General features: G+C 41.7%; 2 protein-coding genes across 2 annotated transcripts; both read right to left on the bottom strand.

The window, feature by feature from the left end:
• Nucleotides 1–1,167: 1,167 nt before the first annotated feature.
• Nucleotides 1,168–2,313, bottom strand: LOC119730026 (ficolin-3-like). The gene is made up of 2 exons (XM_038202816.1): nt 2,198–2,313; nt 1,168–1,447 (listed from the first exon to the last, which is right to left on the bottom strand). Exons 1-2 carry the CDS (start codon nt 2,311–2,313, stop codon nt 1,168–1,170), a joined length of 396 nt encoding a protein of 131 aa, XP_038058744.1.
• A 5,291-nt stretch (nt 2,314–7,604) lies between these two features.
• LOC119729944 (microfibril-associated glycoprotein 4-like) lies at nt 7,605–8,752 on the bottom strand. Its single transcript, XM_038202735.1, has one exon. The coding sequence runs from the start codon at nt 8,747–8,749 to the stop codon at nt 7,700–7,702; it is 1,050 nt and encodes a 349-aa protein (XP_038058663.1). The 5' UTR covers nt 8,750–8,752; the 3' UTR covers nt 7,605–7,699.
• Between the last annotated feature and the right edge of the window lie 6,262 nt (nt 8,753–15,014).

Genomic DNA, 15,014 nt, shown 5'->3' with positions numbered 1-15,014 from the left:
TCTAACTTGAAGCATGTTTTGTGTCCATTGACGGATATGTCGGCTGTCCAGTAGTCTTTGTTGCTGGAGACTTCACAGAGGAACGGTAAGTCCGAGTCATCATCAAGCAGATCCTGTACCTCGTGAACTTTTGAACTGCGGCAGACACTTTTGTAATGTCCTCTTTTGTGACAGTTCGAGCAAATCGAGTCTTTGGCAGGGCAGTGAGCACGAGTATGTCGTTCTTTCCCACACCATGGGCATGAACTTCCCTGGCTGGGTATGGCAGATGACTGTGCATTTTGGCGTTGGCTTTGTCCGGTCCTACTTGATCCCTTGTGGGATGCAGATGACGACCGGAGGTGATCGACTTGTGAAGGTAAGTTTATTTCACCTCTCACCACATCTCGGTTTAGTTTTCGTGATTCCGCCTGGCGGCATAACTGGACCGCTTTGTTAAGGGTGAGGTCAGATTTGGACTGGAGATGATCCGACATTTCTCATCCGACACCCCTACGACTATTCTATCTCTTATGAGACTGTCTTTCAGTTCTGCGTTACCACAGTAGTCAGCTAGACGGTACAGGTCCTGAATGAAAGTATCGATAGGTTCCCCTGGCTGTTGCTTTCGTGTGTTAAAGCAAGCCCTTTCTACAATGACATTACGGCGGCCTTCATAATGTTTATTTAGTGCCTGAGTGAATTCATCATATGTTGCAGATTCTTCCTTGAGTCTTAATAGAGTTATTAGTATGTCATCGGCACAACCAGCCATAGCATAGAGCAAAGTGCTCACCTGTTCCCTTTGTTGCTTTTGAGACAGGCCTGATGCTATTCGATAGAGTTTTAAGCGCTTGATCCACGTTGGCCACAACTCACTTTGACTCGGTTCATTTCCGCCATCAAATTTCCCTGGTAGTGGGAGATGAGTTGTTACTTGTGGCTGTCTTGCTGCTTGGGGTGGATTAGAAGGCATTTTGCAGGTTCAAAGACCACTGCCACCATGTAGTAATGTGACAAGAGATGGTTTTATGGGAAGACAATGCAATGTGTTTATTCCAAGATGGCGACTTACATGGCAAGGTATATCACATGTGCATAACATGGTGAACACAAGAGGGCGCTATACAACATAGCCATGTTGGCTTACTCTACACCCGGGGATATTTGGAAGTCTGGGTACTTCGCTTATGATGTGTTGCCCTCCCAGTCCTCTAAATCAACGCGTAGCTCCCATGTTCCACGTGAATCATCAGACGTCAGAGTCACCAAGTTGTCATTCCCCAACCAGAACTCACCGGACAGATCGCCAAAGCCAGACTGGTACTCGGCCCAGTTACGGTAGAAGTCTACGCTGACATCTTTTCGCCTCTGAAACACGATCCATCCTCCGCCGTCAGTTTCCATGTCACAGTAGACACGAAGACCGCCATTACCGAATCCCTCTGGGTTGATTGTGTATGTACCGCTTGAACGATAACCGGCATAAAGAGCATCTTGCAACTTCTGTAGCGATTCAAGGAGCTATCAGTCAATGAGTAGTGAGGTGTGTCCTCATCTGCATCAAAGCACACACTCCCTTGAGTTGTATTGAAGTTTTCGGGATGCTCTTATCTTGTAGAAAGGTTCAACTTACACATTTTACTGCAGTCGTTAAAGTTAAACGACTTGCAACGTTCATCCATGCTGCATTCTCGTCCGCAGATGACACGAGATCGCACAGTTTTAATAGCATTATGCAAATTCTCTTAATGCGCGATTTTCAGCAGCATAAAATGTACGTTTGCTTGTATCAGATGAAGTTTCAACTCCAGAGACAGACAGAATAGCTCCATGAAATACAAGGAATGTAATGTAAATTAAAGATCTTAATCGCCATCTTCTCCTCTTGAAACGAAAGATTCAACGTCGCAATCAGTTGTCGGGTCTGATTAAATAAATGTCGGTAGCGATTATAAAACTGCATAAATCGTAAAATCACTGCCTTGTAATACGGGCGATTCCCAATAGTGCGCCTCCAAGAGTTTGCAACGCGTCGGCAAATCACAATGCGCGAAATCAGTCGACCTTTTCCAAACGCGCATTGGGTCGACAGATTTTGCGCATTGTGATTGGCCAACGCGGTGCAAACTCTTGGAGGCGCACTATTTGAAATCGCCCGTATTCGACGAGAAACGTTTGTATGTCTTGCTCCAGAGCTGAGGATAAAATGAAATACCCCGATATCACACTGAAGATAGCTCTAAATGATGTAGAGGCCCGGCAGGGATGGTAGAATTGGACCTCATGCCACGTTAACGGCTCGTGATTGGTCAATTCTACTGCCTGAGACATACGTAGCTTTTGATTGGCTGAACCTAAGTAGGCGTGTCATCTTAGAGAACGTTATATAGCACTTAAGTCATTATCGATCACCATATCAAGGCAAGTGGTGTAATAATAAAGCTACAGCCTTTGATATCAATTTCACGCTCTTTGATTCCATGCTTTAAATTTAATAAGAGGGCTCTTTTGGATTTCACGAGCTGTCGGTTAACGAAGACGTGCGGTATTCAATTTAAGCAGCACTCTTAATTAAAAAGACAACCGATGATACAATTTTCCTCCTACGATATAAATTCTGTTCCAGTGATCTTTATGGATTATAGGGGAAGCTGAGGCTTATTGTTATTTGGATAGTTACCATGACTACACTCTTTTACAGAAGGCAACCATTCCCTCGATGTTATGGTACACAGCTTGGCCTACTTACTAACACCGTATATTTAACGGAGTACCAGGAATAAATTACCAACACGCTTAAACCGACGCATAATACGAGTGCCAAGGCCGACGAGGGAAGTCGGATCAGTAGAGTATTACCAAACAAATTCAATTCAAAAGTATTCCGCTTAAAAGAAGCAAAAAAAAACCGACCTCAATACTTATTTCTGAAATATGTGTGTAGTGAGACGTCTTTTACGAGGCACCGTACAATTGGCACCCAGCCCAGAAAAATGTATACAAACGCGCACTCAGTGCCGAGAACGCGCGAATATCATCCCTTTTTCTGCCTGCACACCAAAGTGTGAGTATCGTGTACAAAACTTGTGCTTGAAAACCAACATTTTAGTTTCAAATGAGCAAATTTGTATTATCTTTACATTCTAATGTCATAATGCAAGTTCTCTGCTACCGCTGGGCTAGGTGTTGGTTTATTTCATGTTGACAAAAGGAGTGATTTAGGGGTGAATTAGTCTTCACAATCTCAAAAGTTTTAATCACCGTGTGTCACATGTTGATTTATGGCAATATGGCTGTTTCATGTCAGGTGCAATTTGGAGGCCTAGTTCACAACACAGCCGTACACTTGCCAGGCGTTCGGGGAACTTCGGGGAACCGGTGAATCTTAGGAACCGGTGAATCTTAGAAACCGGTGAATCTTAGGAACCTCACTTTGAATCTGGGAACTTTAGAAATACAACCTTTGTGATTTAATATATTTTATCATTGGCAACTGTGTCACAATTTATAGAGCTAGAAACTGAATCTATTATCTTATCAGTACTTTTTGAAACAGTTGTTTTTGTGAGTTCAAATTGAGATCATGTGTTAATTTAAACTATTGTAATCGATTTTTGTGAACAAGTTCATGAGACCAAGCATAATTTGACTCCTGCTTTGATTTGTTTCTGTTTGTCTTGATTTGTCCTTGGCGTCCTTAAATCTAATCATTTGAGCGGACCTCCTTACTGGCGTGCCGCTACATGTGTTAATTTGAAACAAAGAATTTTTTTTAATATGTTAGATATACGCCGTCATTCAATAAAGTAAGGCCTCATTTATTTCTTCGTTTTACAGACAATGCATAGGGCTAAATAGGTTTTTTTTAGTTTGTGTACGGCGTCCAAATTGTTCATGGAGTGTTTTTGTTGTTGCCGCGACGTCGCAATGGAAAACACACATTTTCAAAGTGATAATGTTTTCATGCGACCCATCCGACTTTTACGCAGAATACTTTTGATTACATCAATGGAAAAAGGAAGGGTTTTTTTTAGGATGATTTGACGTAATGATTCACAATGAACGGTAAAACACATATAATGTCACGTTAAAAATACAATTACCAAGATGAATCATTCACTTGCTATTTTCCGATCGGCTTTTGTCTCATCACGCATCCAAACACCCCTGAACACTGCAGTTTGATGGGAAGCATCAGCTCTAGACATGAAGTTCGAGCGAGTAGTGGTTGATAAGGGACGTTATTACGCCTGCGAACTAATAGCAACTCGCGAACGCCTCAAGTCAAACGAACGATGGCCAAATGTCCTGGCTCCCCATTGTGCTTTTCGGTGCGGACAGCTATTGGTAACCAGCGATGGAACCGTCAACTGTGCCCCATGCTCAAATAGTCCACTAGAGTAGCCCCACAATCCTTCATTCGAGGCAAATAAAATCGAACTATTGCTAACTATTGTTCGCACCCTAACTCGCTCATGTTGGCTGTTTTAACGTTATCGAATTTGTCTTCTTGGAAAAGAGCATTATCCATGCCTGTGCTGCCCTCTGTAGGCTGGACGCGAGCGTTGACTGTGATGGCATGGTGCACGGCTGAATTGATTGGACGTCCTTTGAAACCGCTGTAACATTGGATGCTGCCCTCTATAAACTGGATGTCCGCTGTTCGCCTCGCCACACAATCATGACAATAAATACGACAAATACTACATGTTTTTTATAGCGATCGCGGTGCGGCGACCCCCACCCAATCCCACAATGCACTGCGGTAAACATTGAGTGACGTTATTAGTACAGGGGGTTATTGGTCCCGTTTTCGAAATAATAAAAATGCAGGGACGGGCCAAAACTCAGGGATTTTGAACTATAACTCCAGATTTAAACATATCTACATTACTTCTTAAGGTTCCCAATCCAGTTTTGGTTTTCCTCGGCGCTTAAAGGTTTGCTTTTTAGTAAAAGGTATGATGTTTCAAACATTCTTGAACGATTCTTAGTATTTCGGAATGATCAAGTTTGATTAGTTATGATATTAGGGTTAAAGTCAAGGTTCCAGTGATGGCCGCAGAGGCGGATCTAACTTCCCGGAAACGGAGGGGGAGGGGGTTATATCAAGGGGGCCGAGCGAAAGCGTGCCAAACGTCATGCCATGTTGGGTGGGGCAGGAGGTAACCCCCCGCCAAAGAAAAAAACCGGAAGTCTACGGAGCTTTCCCTTGGATTCCAAGGAAATTTTAGAATAAAATAGGAGCTTTAGCGTTCCAATTATCATTGTTGGCCTGATGTTACTAGTTTCATAACATTATAATCAGCGGATGAAAGCCCCCACCCCCAGATTCGCCACTGGGCCTGTAGACGAGGTTACAGATGAAAGGGTAGACAAATACATTTTCTTGTTTTGAAGCATAGTTCCAGTCGCCCTACAGCAGCTAATACAGTACTAAAATCACATTCTTGCAAATACATGTAGGAGACTTTGAATGAATCAAGAAAAGCTCAGTCATTGATTGGTTCTTGTCACTCGGTTTATTCAACGTCATAGGTCATTGGAACCTTTTTGTTTTGTGTGCCGCAATATACAAGCAGAATAGCAAACAGCAAAATGAGTGATAAGAATCAATAATGGTTTGGTTCTTATCACTCAATTTTTCATCATTATTATGTTATTATTTACATTATGCAATGTACAGGCAAAATGGCAATTAAAGACGTTTAGATACAACCAAATTAATCTAGTTTTCTGCTCCCTGTAGCTTTATTTTCCATATGAGCAGTTATCATTCAGGGTAAATTGAGTTTGACTTATTTCATTTTCGGTACATAGGTATCCATAGGTAGACAGGGCACACGTAACATTATGTGATATGTTCAGTCATAACAAAAATAGGATATCAACTTGTTTACTGATTATTATTGTTTTACAATCGTTTCTTATTTCGTTCATATTTACATAATTTAAGCGCAACGACAAAACCACAATGTACAAAAGCTGAAATTGCAAAGCTCCGTATTAACAACGATAACTTTGCGGATTAGTGGGAAAGCTTTCACTTGTATTATTTTGAGAGAAAGAAAAAACCCGCCACAAAAGTTTTGAATTTATATTACTTGTTGAACTATATTTCATTGATGCAATGTTTTATTTGTACAATATTTGTTTCTCCATCAAGACTTAATAATTTTTGAATTTTGGCCTTTAATCCTTTTGTAAGCACAAGACAATTTTAAATAATGCGTTGTTTTGGCTATCATTCATCAATAGATCATATAGCTTGAGATTAAAGAAAATTTCACATTTAACCAAAGGTATTGAATATGATAATGCGCTGGAAAAATTCAATTCACTTTACTATTTTTGCTATTGAGGGCGTCCAAAAAAACTCGAAAAATACTTGTTTTTGCGGCACAATCAGATCTGCTCTGCAGGTTAACGTGTTCTGATAGAGGTGGAACCCAGTCTACCATGTGATAAATTATTTTTTGTCAGGACGCAAATAATTCTTAATTAGACAAGACATTTTTCCAGATTAAACGTTAGCCCGTCGTTTCATTCGATGTCGGTGCTTTCATTCGATTTCTTCTAATACTTAATTTTCTTCAAATACTATAATTTCAAACGGGGGTTTGACATTAAATGACGTTTTGGGCGCTGTTATTTACAAATGTATATCAGTGAAGTAGCATCCGCGAGGGGTGAGGGGGTATTTATCCCCCTCCTCAATATTTTCTCACTAGTGCCGTTTATTTTACGAGTGCTTACATTTTGTAACGCCCATCGGTAATATTGTGCCACCATGAACAGCGCCACCTACTGTCCGATAGTGCCCAAAATAGTCCCTGTCCCCATTGTCCTTTACACTTCAGATATGGGGACAGGTAGCTAGCGGTAAATCTTGCATACATCAGGAGGCATCCCTCCTAATATATGCAAATGATATGCATGACGTGTACAGGTCTGAATTCCGCCTTCTGAATTGAACGTCACAACGATAACGTTTGCTGGAACGAGCCTATTGCAAAAAAAACCAATAGCTGCGCCACGAATGTAAAATTTCGAAAGTGGTGAGCTTCGATTTTTGCAGAATTCGAAAATGTCTCATACATATATTTATAAAGAGAGAAGAATTACTGTTCCGTAATGAAAACCTATGCAGTTGATATGCTTGAAGGTTACCTTCATGGAGACACTGATGATTTTGCCTACTTTTTGTGGTAAGACAAGAATAGGTGTTTTTATAATCATGCGTTGAATCACCGCCCATGCACTAGAGCTATACAGCGATTTGAAAATAAGCAATCATGATGCGCGCGCAGAGGTGACCCAATCAATGGCTTTAAATGGGAGCTAGCTACCGGTCCCCATATATTTAGGGTGGCGGCAAACAGTCTTTGCCCAAGGTAGGAAGATGTTGTATATGCATCATATTTGTGTTATATAAAGCCTCGTATAGCCGCATTTCAGGTATACCCGCCAAACTATTCTTTCTATCTATTCATCATTTTTCTAACAATGTCCAGTTTCACATTAATCATCTTCTCCATAATCGTTTCCATCCTACTGTTTAAGGCCAGGCAGAGATTTAACATCCACACTCCGGTCGGTTCCGTAATGTTGGAAAATTGCCATTGCCCCTCTCCGGCAGGCGTATCATACGTGGGTAAAAATATTCAATGTTGAATTGACAATAACCAACTTAATGACACGTTCGCGAAAAACATATTCATTGCCGCATCGCACGGAGTTTCATCTGGCTGGTTTTCAGAGAATAGAAATGGCCTTTCCAGTAGCGCCAATACACGCCCTTTTCATCAGCGGCTGTATGCTCATCTGGGTAATATTCACCATTCAAGTCAGAGATCGCACAATTACGAAACCACCAGGCTCCGTGGCGGGATTGTGCACAACTATATGATCCCCATGCATCATTGTCAATGTCCTTTGTTGAGAAGGGACGTCCGCTGTGATACGCAAGAGAGTCACCGGCAGTGCTGCTGACATCGTATTGGCCAATATTCAGATTATACTCACCCGGGGATATTTGGAAATCTGAGTACTTTGCCCATGCCGTGTTGCCCTCCCAGTCCTCTAAAACAACGCGTAGCTCCCATGTTCCACTTGAATCATCAGACGTCAGAGTCACCAAGTTGTCATTTCCCAACCAGAACTCACCGGACAGATCGCCAAAGCCAGACTGGTACTCGGTCCAGTTGCGGTAGAAGTCCACACTGCCATCTTGTCGCCTCTGAAACACGATCCATCCTCCGCCGTCAGTTTCCATGTCACAGTAGACACAAAGACCGCCATCACTGAATCCCTCTGGGTAGATTGTGTAGATACCGCTTGAACGATAACCGGCATCTAACAGCATCTTGCAACTTCTGTAGCGTTTCAAGGAGCTATCAGTCAGTGAGCAGCGAGATGTGTCCTCATCTGCATCAAAGTACACACTCCCTAGAGTTGCATTGAAGTCTTCGGGATGCTCTCTTCTTGTGGCAAGGCTTAACTCGCACATTGTATTGCAGTCATTAAAGTTAAACGACTTGCAACGTTCATCCATGCTGCATTCCCGTGCACAGATGACGCGAGAGCGCAGAGTTTTGTTTGCATATGCTAACCCTTGTAGTGCGCGATTTGCAGCAGCGTAAAATGTATGTTCGCCTGTATAAGATGAAGTTTCCAATCCAGAGACAATCAAGATAGTTCCCTGGATCACCAAGGATACTATGTAAAATGACTCCAAAACAAAATGTTGTTTCGCCATTTTCTCCATCTGAAACCGTAGATAACTTGAGTGATACCGATGACCGATGGTGAGGGAATGTGGTACTGCTTCGATTGGAAAGGTAGATGCTAAGGATGAGAGTACGTTCGATTACTTCCCCCAGCTTACTATAGGCTCCTCGCGTAATGACAGACATGCGCAGTGGATCTAAATAAACGAACGGTTTCGGGTAAAGTTTCGTGCAAGAGCTGGAAACATGGGCGTCGCCAGGATTTTTTCTAGAGGGGGGCAAAACATATTTTTCCCCAAAAATCCTGTTTTTCTCAACATCTTCTCTATTTATCAGTCCCCCCCCCCCCATTAAAGTTACACCAATATGACTTCTCGCTTCTTTTCTTTTTTCTTTTTCTTTTTTTTTCTCACTCCCCCCCCCCCCAATTTTTTGCTTTTCCAGGGGGGAGGGGAATGATGCAACCTGACGCCACTTTTTCTTCATATAATCTCAATGAAGGTCATTCATTGCAAAAATTATGATAAGACATGAATCTGGGACTGAGATATATTTTGTTAGGAAAAAATGTCTTGACCCTCCATAGACTTTGTACACAATTGCGGAAGTGGCGTCAGGTTGCAGCATTTTTCCAAGGCTGCATCCGAATCAATAACTGATTAGAGCACGTCCACGCCCAGTGCAAATACGCGGGCCGCTCTGACAATAATTCGTAGCCGTAGCTCCGTGCACAGAGCTACATAATAGGGTTTGTAGCTCTATGCTCCGTGGAAGCCCGTTTCGGACACGGCCTGAGGCTTTCGCCGGACGTTGCATGGCCTTATTAACCCAAGTAACCGGCTCGGCGAGTCGGTTACTTGGGCCAGGCTCGAGTAAGCGCGAGAAGTCAAGTGAGAGGTAAATTGAACGCTTTCGCGTTTGCACGAGTATTAGCGCGGGTGAAGTAATCGAACGCGCTGTGTGTAATTTACTGATTGGTCTGCAGGTGTGATGCGGCATGCCTTGTTATTGGTCATTTTTCCCGGCAGTGATAAACCGTAGCCTTGATTGGCTAACGTTGAGATGCAGTCGTGGTAAGTGTAATATTCTCGCGTTGTAAGATATGGTCAAACGTTATTTGGCATTGAATTTTTTGTGGTTTAGTCGTACAATATCGAGGTCAGTTCTGCAATAAAAAGAGGCAGTCTTTGATATCAATTTCACGCTCTTTGATTCTATTCTCAAAATTAAACGAAATTATCCCTTATGGACATGTGCGTCGCCAGGATTTTTTCGGGGGTTGAGGGCAAAGAACATTCCCCCCCCCCCTAATCTTTGTACTTTCTCTAGCATATTCTCAATTTATCATTTTTTCGAGGGAGGGCGGCGGGACATTTGCCAATCCCACCCCATTGACATACCTGTTTTTTCCCTTTCTTTTTCTCTTTTTTTTTTGACGTTTTTGCTTTTTGCTCCCCCCTCGCGACGCCCATGTTTTTTTTTATTTCACCGATCTGCCAGCTAATCAAGACGTATTCAATTTTAAGCAGCACTTTTCATCAAATAATCGTACCGATGATACAAGTTGGCCTCCTACGATCGATATTTTGTTCAGGCGATTTTAATGTAGTTATATTAGGTTGAAAAATTGTTGTGTGTGGGGGGGGGGGGGGGGTGGGGGGATGGTCACTATGAATACAATATTTTGCCGAAGGCAACCTGAATTATTTATTCAATGCCATGATATACAGCTCGGCCTACTTACACTGTATAATTTAACGCGTTATCGGTAATGAATTATCAACATGCTTAAACCGCTGCAGAATGCCAAGGCCAACGAGGGAAGTCGGATCGGTAAATTATTACCAAACAAATTGGAAGGTAGTTACGCTTACGTTAAGACGCATCCAGATCCGAACTCTGTACTATTTTTTTGAAATGTTTGTTATGTCGAAACAAAGTGAACAATCTTAATACTTTAGAATGATCACCGTTATTTCAAATAAGTAAGGCTTCATATATTCCTTTGTTTTGCAGACAATGCATTGAGGCTAGCATGGTTCAGTAAGCGCTACAATTATGTCAGCAAGTCTTTGATCAAATATAATCCACTTTTTACCATAACATTTGCCTTAAAGGGGCACTGCGTCCTGAAATCCCGAACATTTTATGTTTTGGATTGCTTACTTATCCTATTTCAAACATCTGGTTGAAAGGAAACCAACCAAATGTCTTAATACCGTTCCCGAGAAAAGACGAAAAAATTCTGATTGTTTACATCAGGCACAACTGAGTATGATACGTGTTTCCTGCCGTTTTCACACTATGTACGATACACGTTGTGTGTGTCTAGTATTACACTAGTGCTCACGAACAGCAGTGACCAATCATCAATGCACAAAATGTGATTTCTTACACGTCCGCAAAAGGCACCAGTAAATTAAGGCTGGAATCACAACTAGCACAAACAGCCCGACTTTTTAGGGTCGCAAAAGTGGACCCCGAAAGTCGTTCTCGCACGAATAACAAGAATACTACAGAAGCTCCCAGTTTTGAAAGGATAGTTGTTTGAATGTTAAATATCCTTCTTTTAAACGTTCTTTCCGATCAACATCGTTTTGTTCAAAATGCGTTTTGCAGCCCAATTGGGCGTATTCCAGGACGCAGCGTCCCTTTAAGTTGATACGGCGCTGGATCTTGTTTAGTTTGAGCACCACCATGCATCACGATAACAAATTAAAAATCCAAATTTTGATTAAATTATCATTGTATCCATTTCAAAATAGCGAAAGCTTGAATTCAAATAATGCGACATCAAACTCTTATTTGCAGAGCGGGTCACATAATTATGGAGAAAGCGACACGTTGACGTCTTATTTGGTTCAGTTGCTTGTTATCATTTCCAATGTAATAATAAAAGCACCAACTGTCGCTTTCAACTACTGCGAACGATTTCACGGTCACTGATTTCTACTCTAAAAATTTAATGAAAAAGCAATTGGAGCGACCATTCCGCTTTCAAATATCGCTTTCAACTATCGCGAACGATTTCACGGTCACTGATTTCTACTCTAAAAATTTAATGAAAAAGCAGTTGGAGCGACCATTCGGTAAGAAATGCGTCTTCAAATTTAGCAGCAGTCTTAACAATAAACACTCCTCCACACGATAACAAGAAATACTCCGGCGATGTTGATTTAGTTCCAGCAATAGGGGTAGGCATATTGTTGTTCCTCTGGTTATTATGCCTACTCCATAGAGTGAAGGCCACAAGCTAATTACTTTAAGAATAATTGAAAAACCTTTTTGATGGCATGAAAGTGAGAAGTTTAAACACACAATATTGGGAACTGCATCCACAACAAAACACCCGAACTCTATATCTGCCTACTAAATCCTGACGTAGGAAGAATTGAAACTGGTGATTGCTTTGGCTTAACCCTTAGAGAGTCGTATTTCTTTGGTCACATTACAGCCGGGCTGGGGCATTTTGTAAGCCAAAACGACTGTATTTAATAGCAAATGTAATTTGTGAAAGAGTATTTTTGAGCAGTTTGGTGGAATGTTAGTATACACACTGAGCCGGTTTTGTTTTTAAAGATGAAGAGAGGAAAGCACCGCGGGTATAACCTCTTAGTTAGACCGCGGGTTTAGCCTCTTAGTTATAGACTTCCTTTAGAACTGAGTGAATCCGTATTCCTGCTACTGGTAAACAGCACCACTGATGCATTAGAGCACAGGACTTTCTGTTACTTTCCTGGTTTTCTGTGTTGCCAGGACCAGGGTTGGAAGATTTTACGAGGCCCTGGGTCCAGGAATGTGGGCGGTCCAAATTAAGAAACACATAGACTTTTCCATATGACTGTTCTCACGTTGTATCATTGAACCTCTGTAATGATGATCCTCAAATTCAGTAAGTAAAAGTATTGGTATACCAAATATTACTGTTATGTAAAAAGAAAATTTAGTTTTTAAATTCATAGATATGATTTAGTTAGCAAAAGATCGGAGATGCGGTTGCGCACTTAATAAGACGTTTCCATATTTCTACAATGTTTTAGGTTAAAGAATTACATTTTCTTATTTCTTTGTGTCAAGTGCATGCACGTTTTGTAACAATATAATTCCTAAGCATATCATAGTGTCATACAAACGTTGATCCATGGGGTAGATGCACCTCTAACTTCGTGCCATAGCATCAGGTAGCCTGCTCAATTAACAGTAGATTGAGCTTGTTGATTTGTCTGGTGTATCCCAACAATAATCACACATCTGCGCTTCCAAATCCATGCAATTGGATATTGGATCTAACCGTTACTTTACTAACACTTCGTACGGAATCCTTTTGAAGAACATTTGTGTAGTGAAATTAATTTTGTAAAAACAAATAAAAGCGCTCAGCATTTCACGACAGCAATTATGGTGATACCCTTCCGATAATTATATTTTTTTCACAGGAAAACCAACATAAGCCTCTTTTTCAAAAGATCTCCATATTTTGCTCCCCCACCACCTTAATTAAGTCTTGTTTCGTTTTTGTTTAACAAAAGCTGATAAAATTGAAAACACGTCCATGGGCGTCGCCAGGATTTTTTCTAGAGGGGGGCAAAACATTTTTTTGGCAACAAATGCTTGTATTTCTCAACACATTCTCGATTTATCAGTTTTAGAGGGGGCAAGGGCATTTGCCCCCCCCCCCCCCAACTCATTAAATTTACACCACTTTGTCTTCGCGCCTTTTTTTTTTCTTTTCTTTTTTTTCTTTTTTTTCCTCCTTTTTTTTTTTTTTTTTTGGCTTTTCCGGGGGGGGGGGGGGCAAGTGCCCCCCCTTGCCCCCCCCCCCCTCGCTACGCCCATGAACACGTCGGTACTCGGTGATTTAGATTACTCTAAATGACAGAGGAGCGGCGTTGATGGAATTCACTACTGCCTGGAAAGGAATGGGTAGAGGTAGATGGGTTATTTCTGATTGGTCATCGAAGTTAGTAGTATGTCGTTCCACACAAGGGGTCCGTAATTGGCTAGTTTTGACAAACGCAAATGACATGCCGTAGCCTTTGATTGGTTGTATTTATAATTAAGGCATGCTCTTCTTATCACTCTGTATGTGGAAATATAGGAATGTACATAAAGCAATAGGCAACGGCATGGGCGTCGCCAGGAATTTTTTTCTAGAGGGGGGCAACAACATTTGTTGTCAAAAAATGCTTGTATTTCTCAACATATTCTCGATTTATCAGTTTAAGAGGGGGGCAGGGACATTTTGCCCCCCCCCCACAACTCATTAAATTTACAGCAATTTGTCTTCGCGCCTCTTTTTCTTTTCTTTTTTCTTTTCTTTTTCTTCCTTTTTTTTTGGGAGAAAAAAGGCGCGAAGACAAAGTGGTGTAAATGTATTTCTCAACATATTCTCGATTTATCAGTTTAAGAGGGGGGCAGGGACATTTTGCCCCCCCCCCCCACAACTCATTAAATTTACAGCAATTTGTCTTCGCGCCTCTTTTTCTTTTCTTTTTTCTTTTCTTTTTCTTCCTTTTTTTTTGGGGGGGGGGCTTTTCCGGGGGGGGGGGGGGCAAGTGCCCCCCTTGCCCCCCCCCCCCCCCCTCGCGACGCCCATGCCTGAAGTTGTACAATCTGGCGACAAATTTGGTAAAGTTACCGATTCGTAGCATTCCATTCAATAGGTTTAGGGTGGGCTTTTAATGTTTTGATTCGATAAATGCAGGTGGCAATCGCTGTCAAACCGAAACATGGTATTAACTGTCAATTGTTGTTTTTTTCTCTGGTTCGATTTGTTCAGGCCCGAGAGCAGTGCACCGGACAAGGCAAAGCGTGCACACCAAGGATCACACGGTGCTGCGGCCGTATGGGTTGCTATGACTACGACGGGGAGAAGTGTGATGTCTCAAGGGAAAGATGCATCTGCCGAAATCGTCAATATACCGTGGATTATTATAATTATTAGGTTTGTTTAACCTCGGTAGTCTTACAATCAATCGGTAGTATGATGCAATTGGACATGTGAAGCGCATGTTATTATTACCTCCACCGAGGAGGTTATGTTTTCATCGGCGTTAGTTTGTTTGTTTGTGGGTTAGTTTCTTGGTTGGTTGGTTGGTTGGATGGTTGGTTTGTCTGGTGACAAGATAACTGAAAAAAGTTACGGACAGCTTCTCTGAAGAAAAAAATAGGGGTGGTCCTAGGTACAAATACAAATCTATTAGATATTGGAAGTGATCCGGATCTGGGTCTGGATGCAGGATTTTTCTAAAGCATTCTTCACACATTGTGTATGTGCGAATAATAATGCTATGTGTAGAGACC

This window comes from Patiria miniata, unplaced genomic scaffold (assembly GCF_015706575.1).
Source record: "Patiria miniata isolate m_02_andy unplaced genomic scaffold, ASM1570657v1 HiC_scaffold_22, whole genome shotgun sequence".
Taxonomy (NCBI): Eukaryota; Metazoa; Echinodermata; class Asteroidea; order Valvatida; family Asterinidae; genus Patiria; species Patiria miniata.
The sequence above is the reverse complement of the archived record's forward strand: the minus strand, read 5'-3'. Positions and strand labels throughout refer to the sequence as shown.

Bases quoted from the DNA above. Each gene is read 5' to 3' on its own strand.
- LOC119730026 (XM_038202816.1), bottom strand. From the start codon at position 2,313: ATGTCTCAGGCAGTAGAATTGACCAATCACGAGCCGTTAACGTGGCAT. The intron at 1,448-2,197 runs GTATTTCATTTT...TTATCGTTCAAG, and splicing joins ATCTTCAGTGTGATATCGGG to CGGTACATACACAATCAACC.
- LOC119729944 (XM_038202735.1), bottom strand. From the start codon at position 8,749: ATGGAGAAAATGGCGAAACAACATTTTGTTTTGGAGTCATTTTACATA.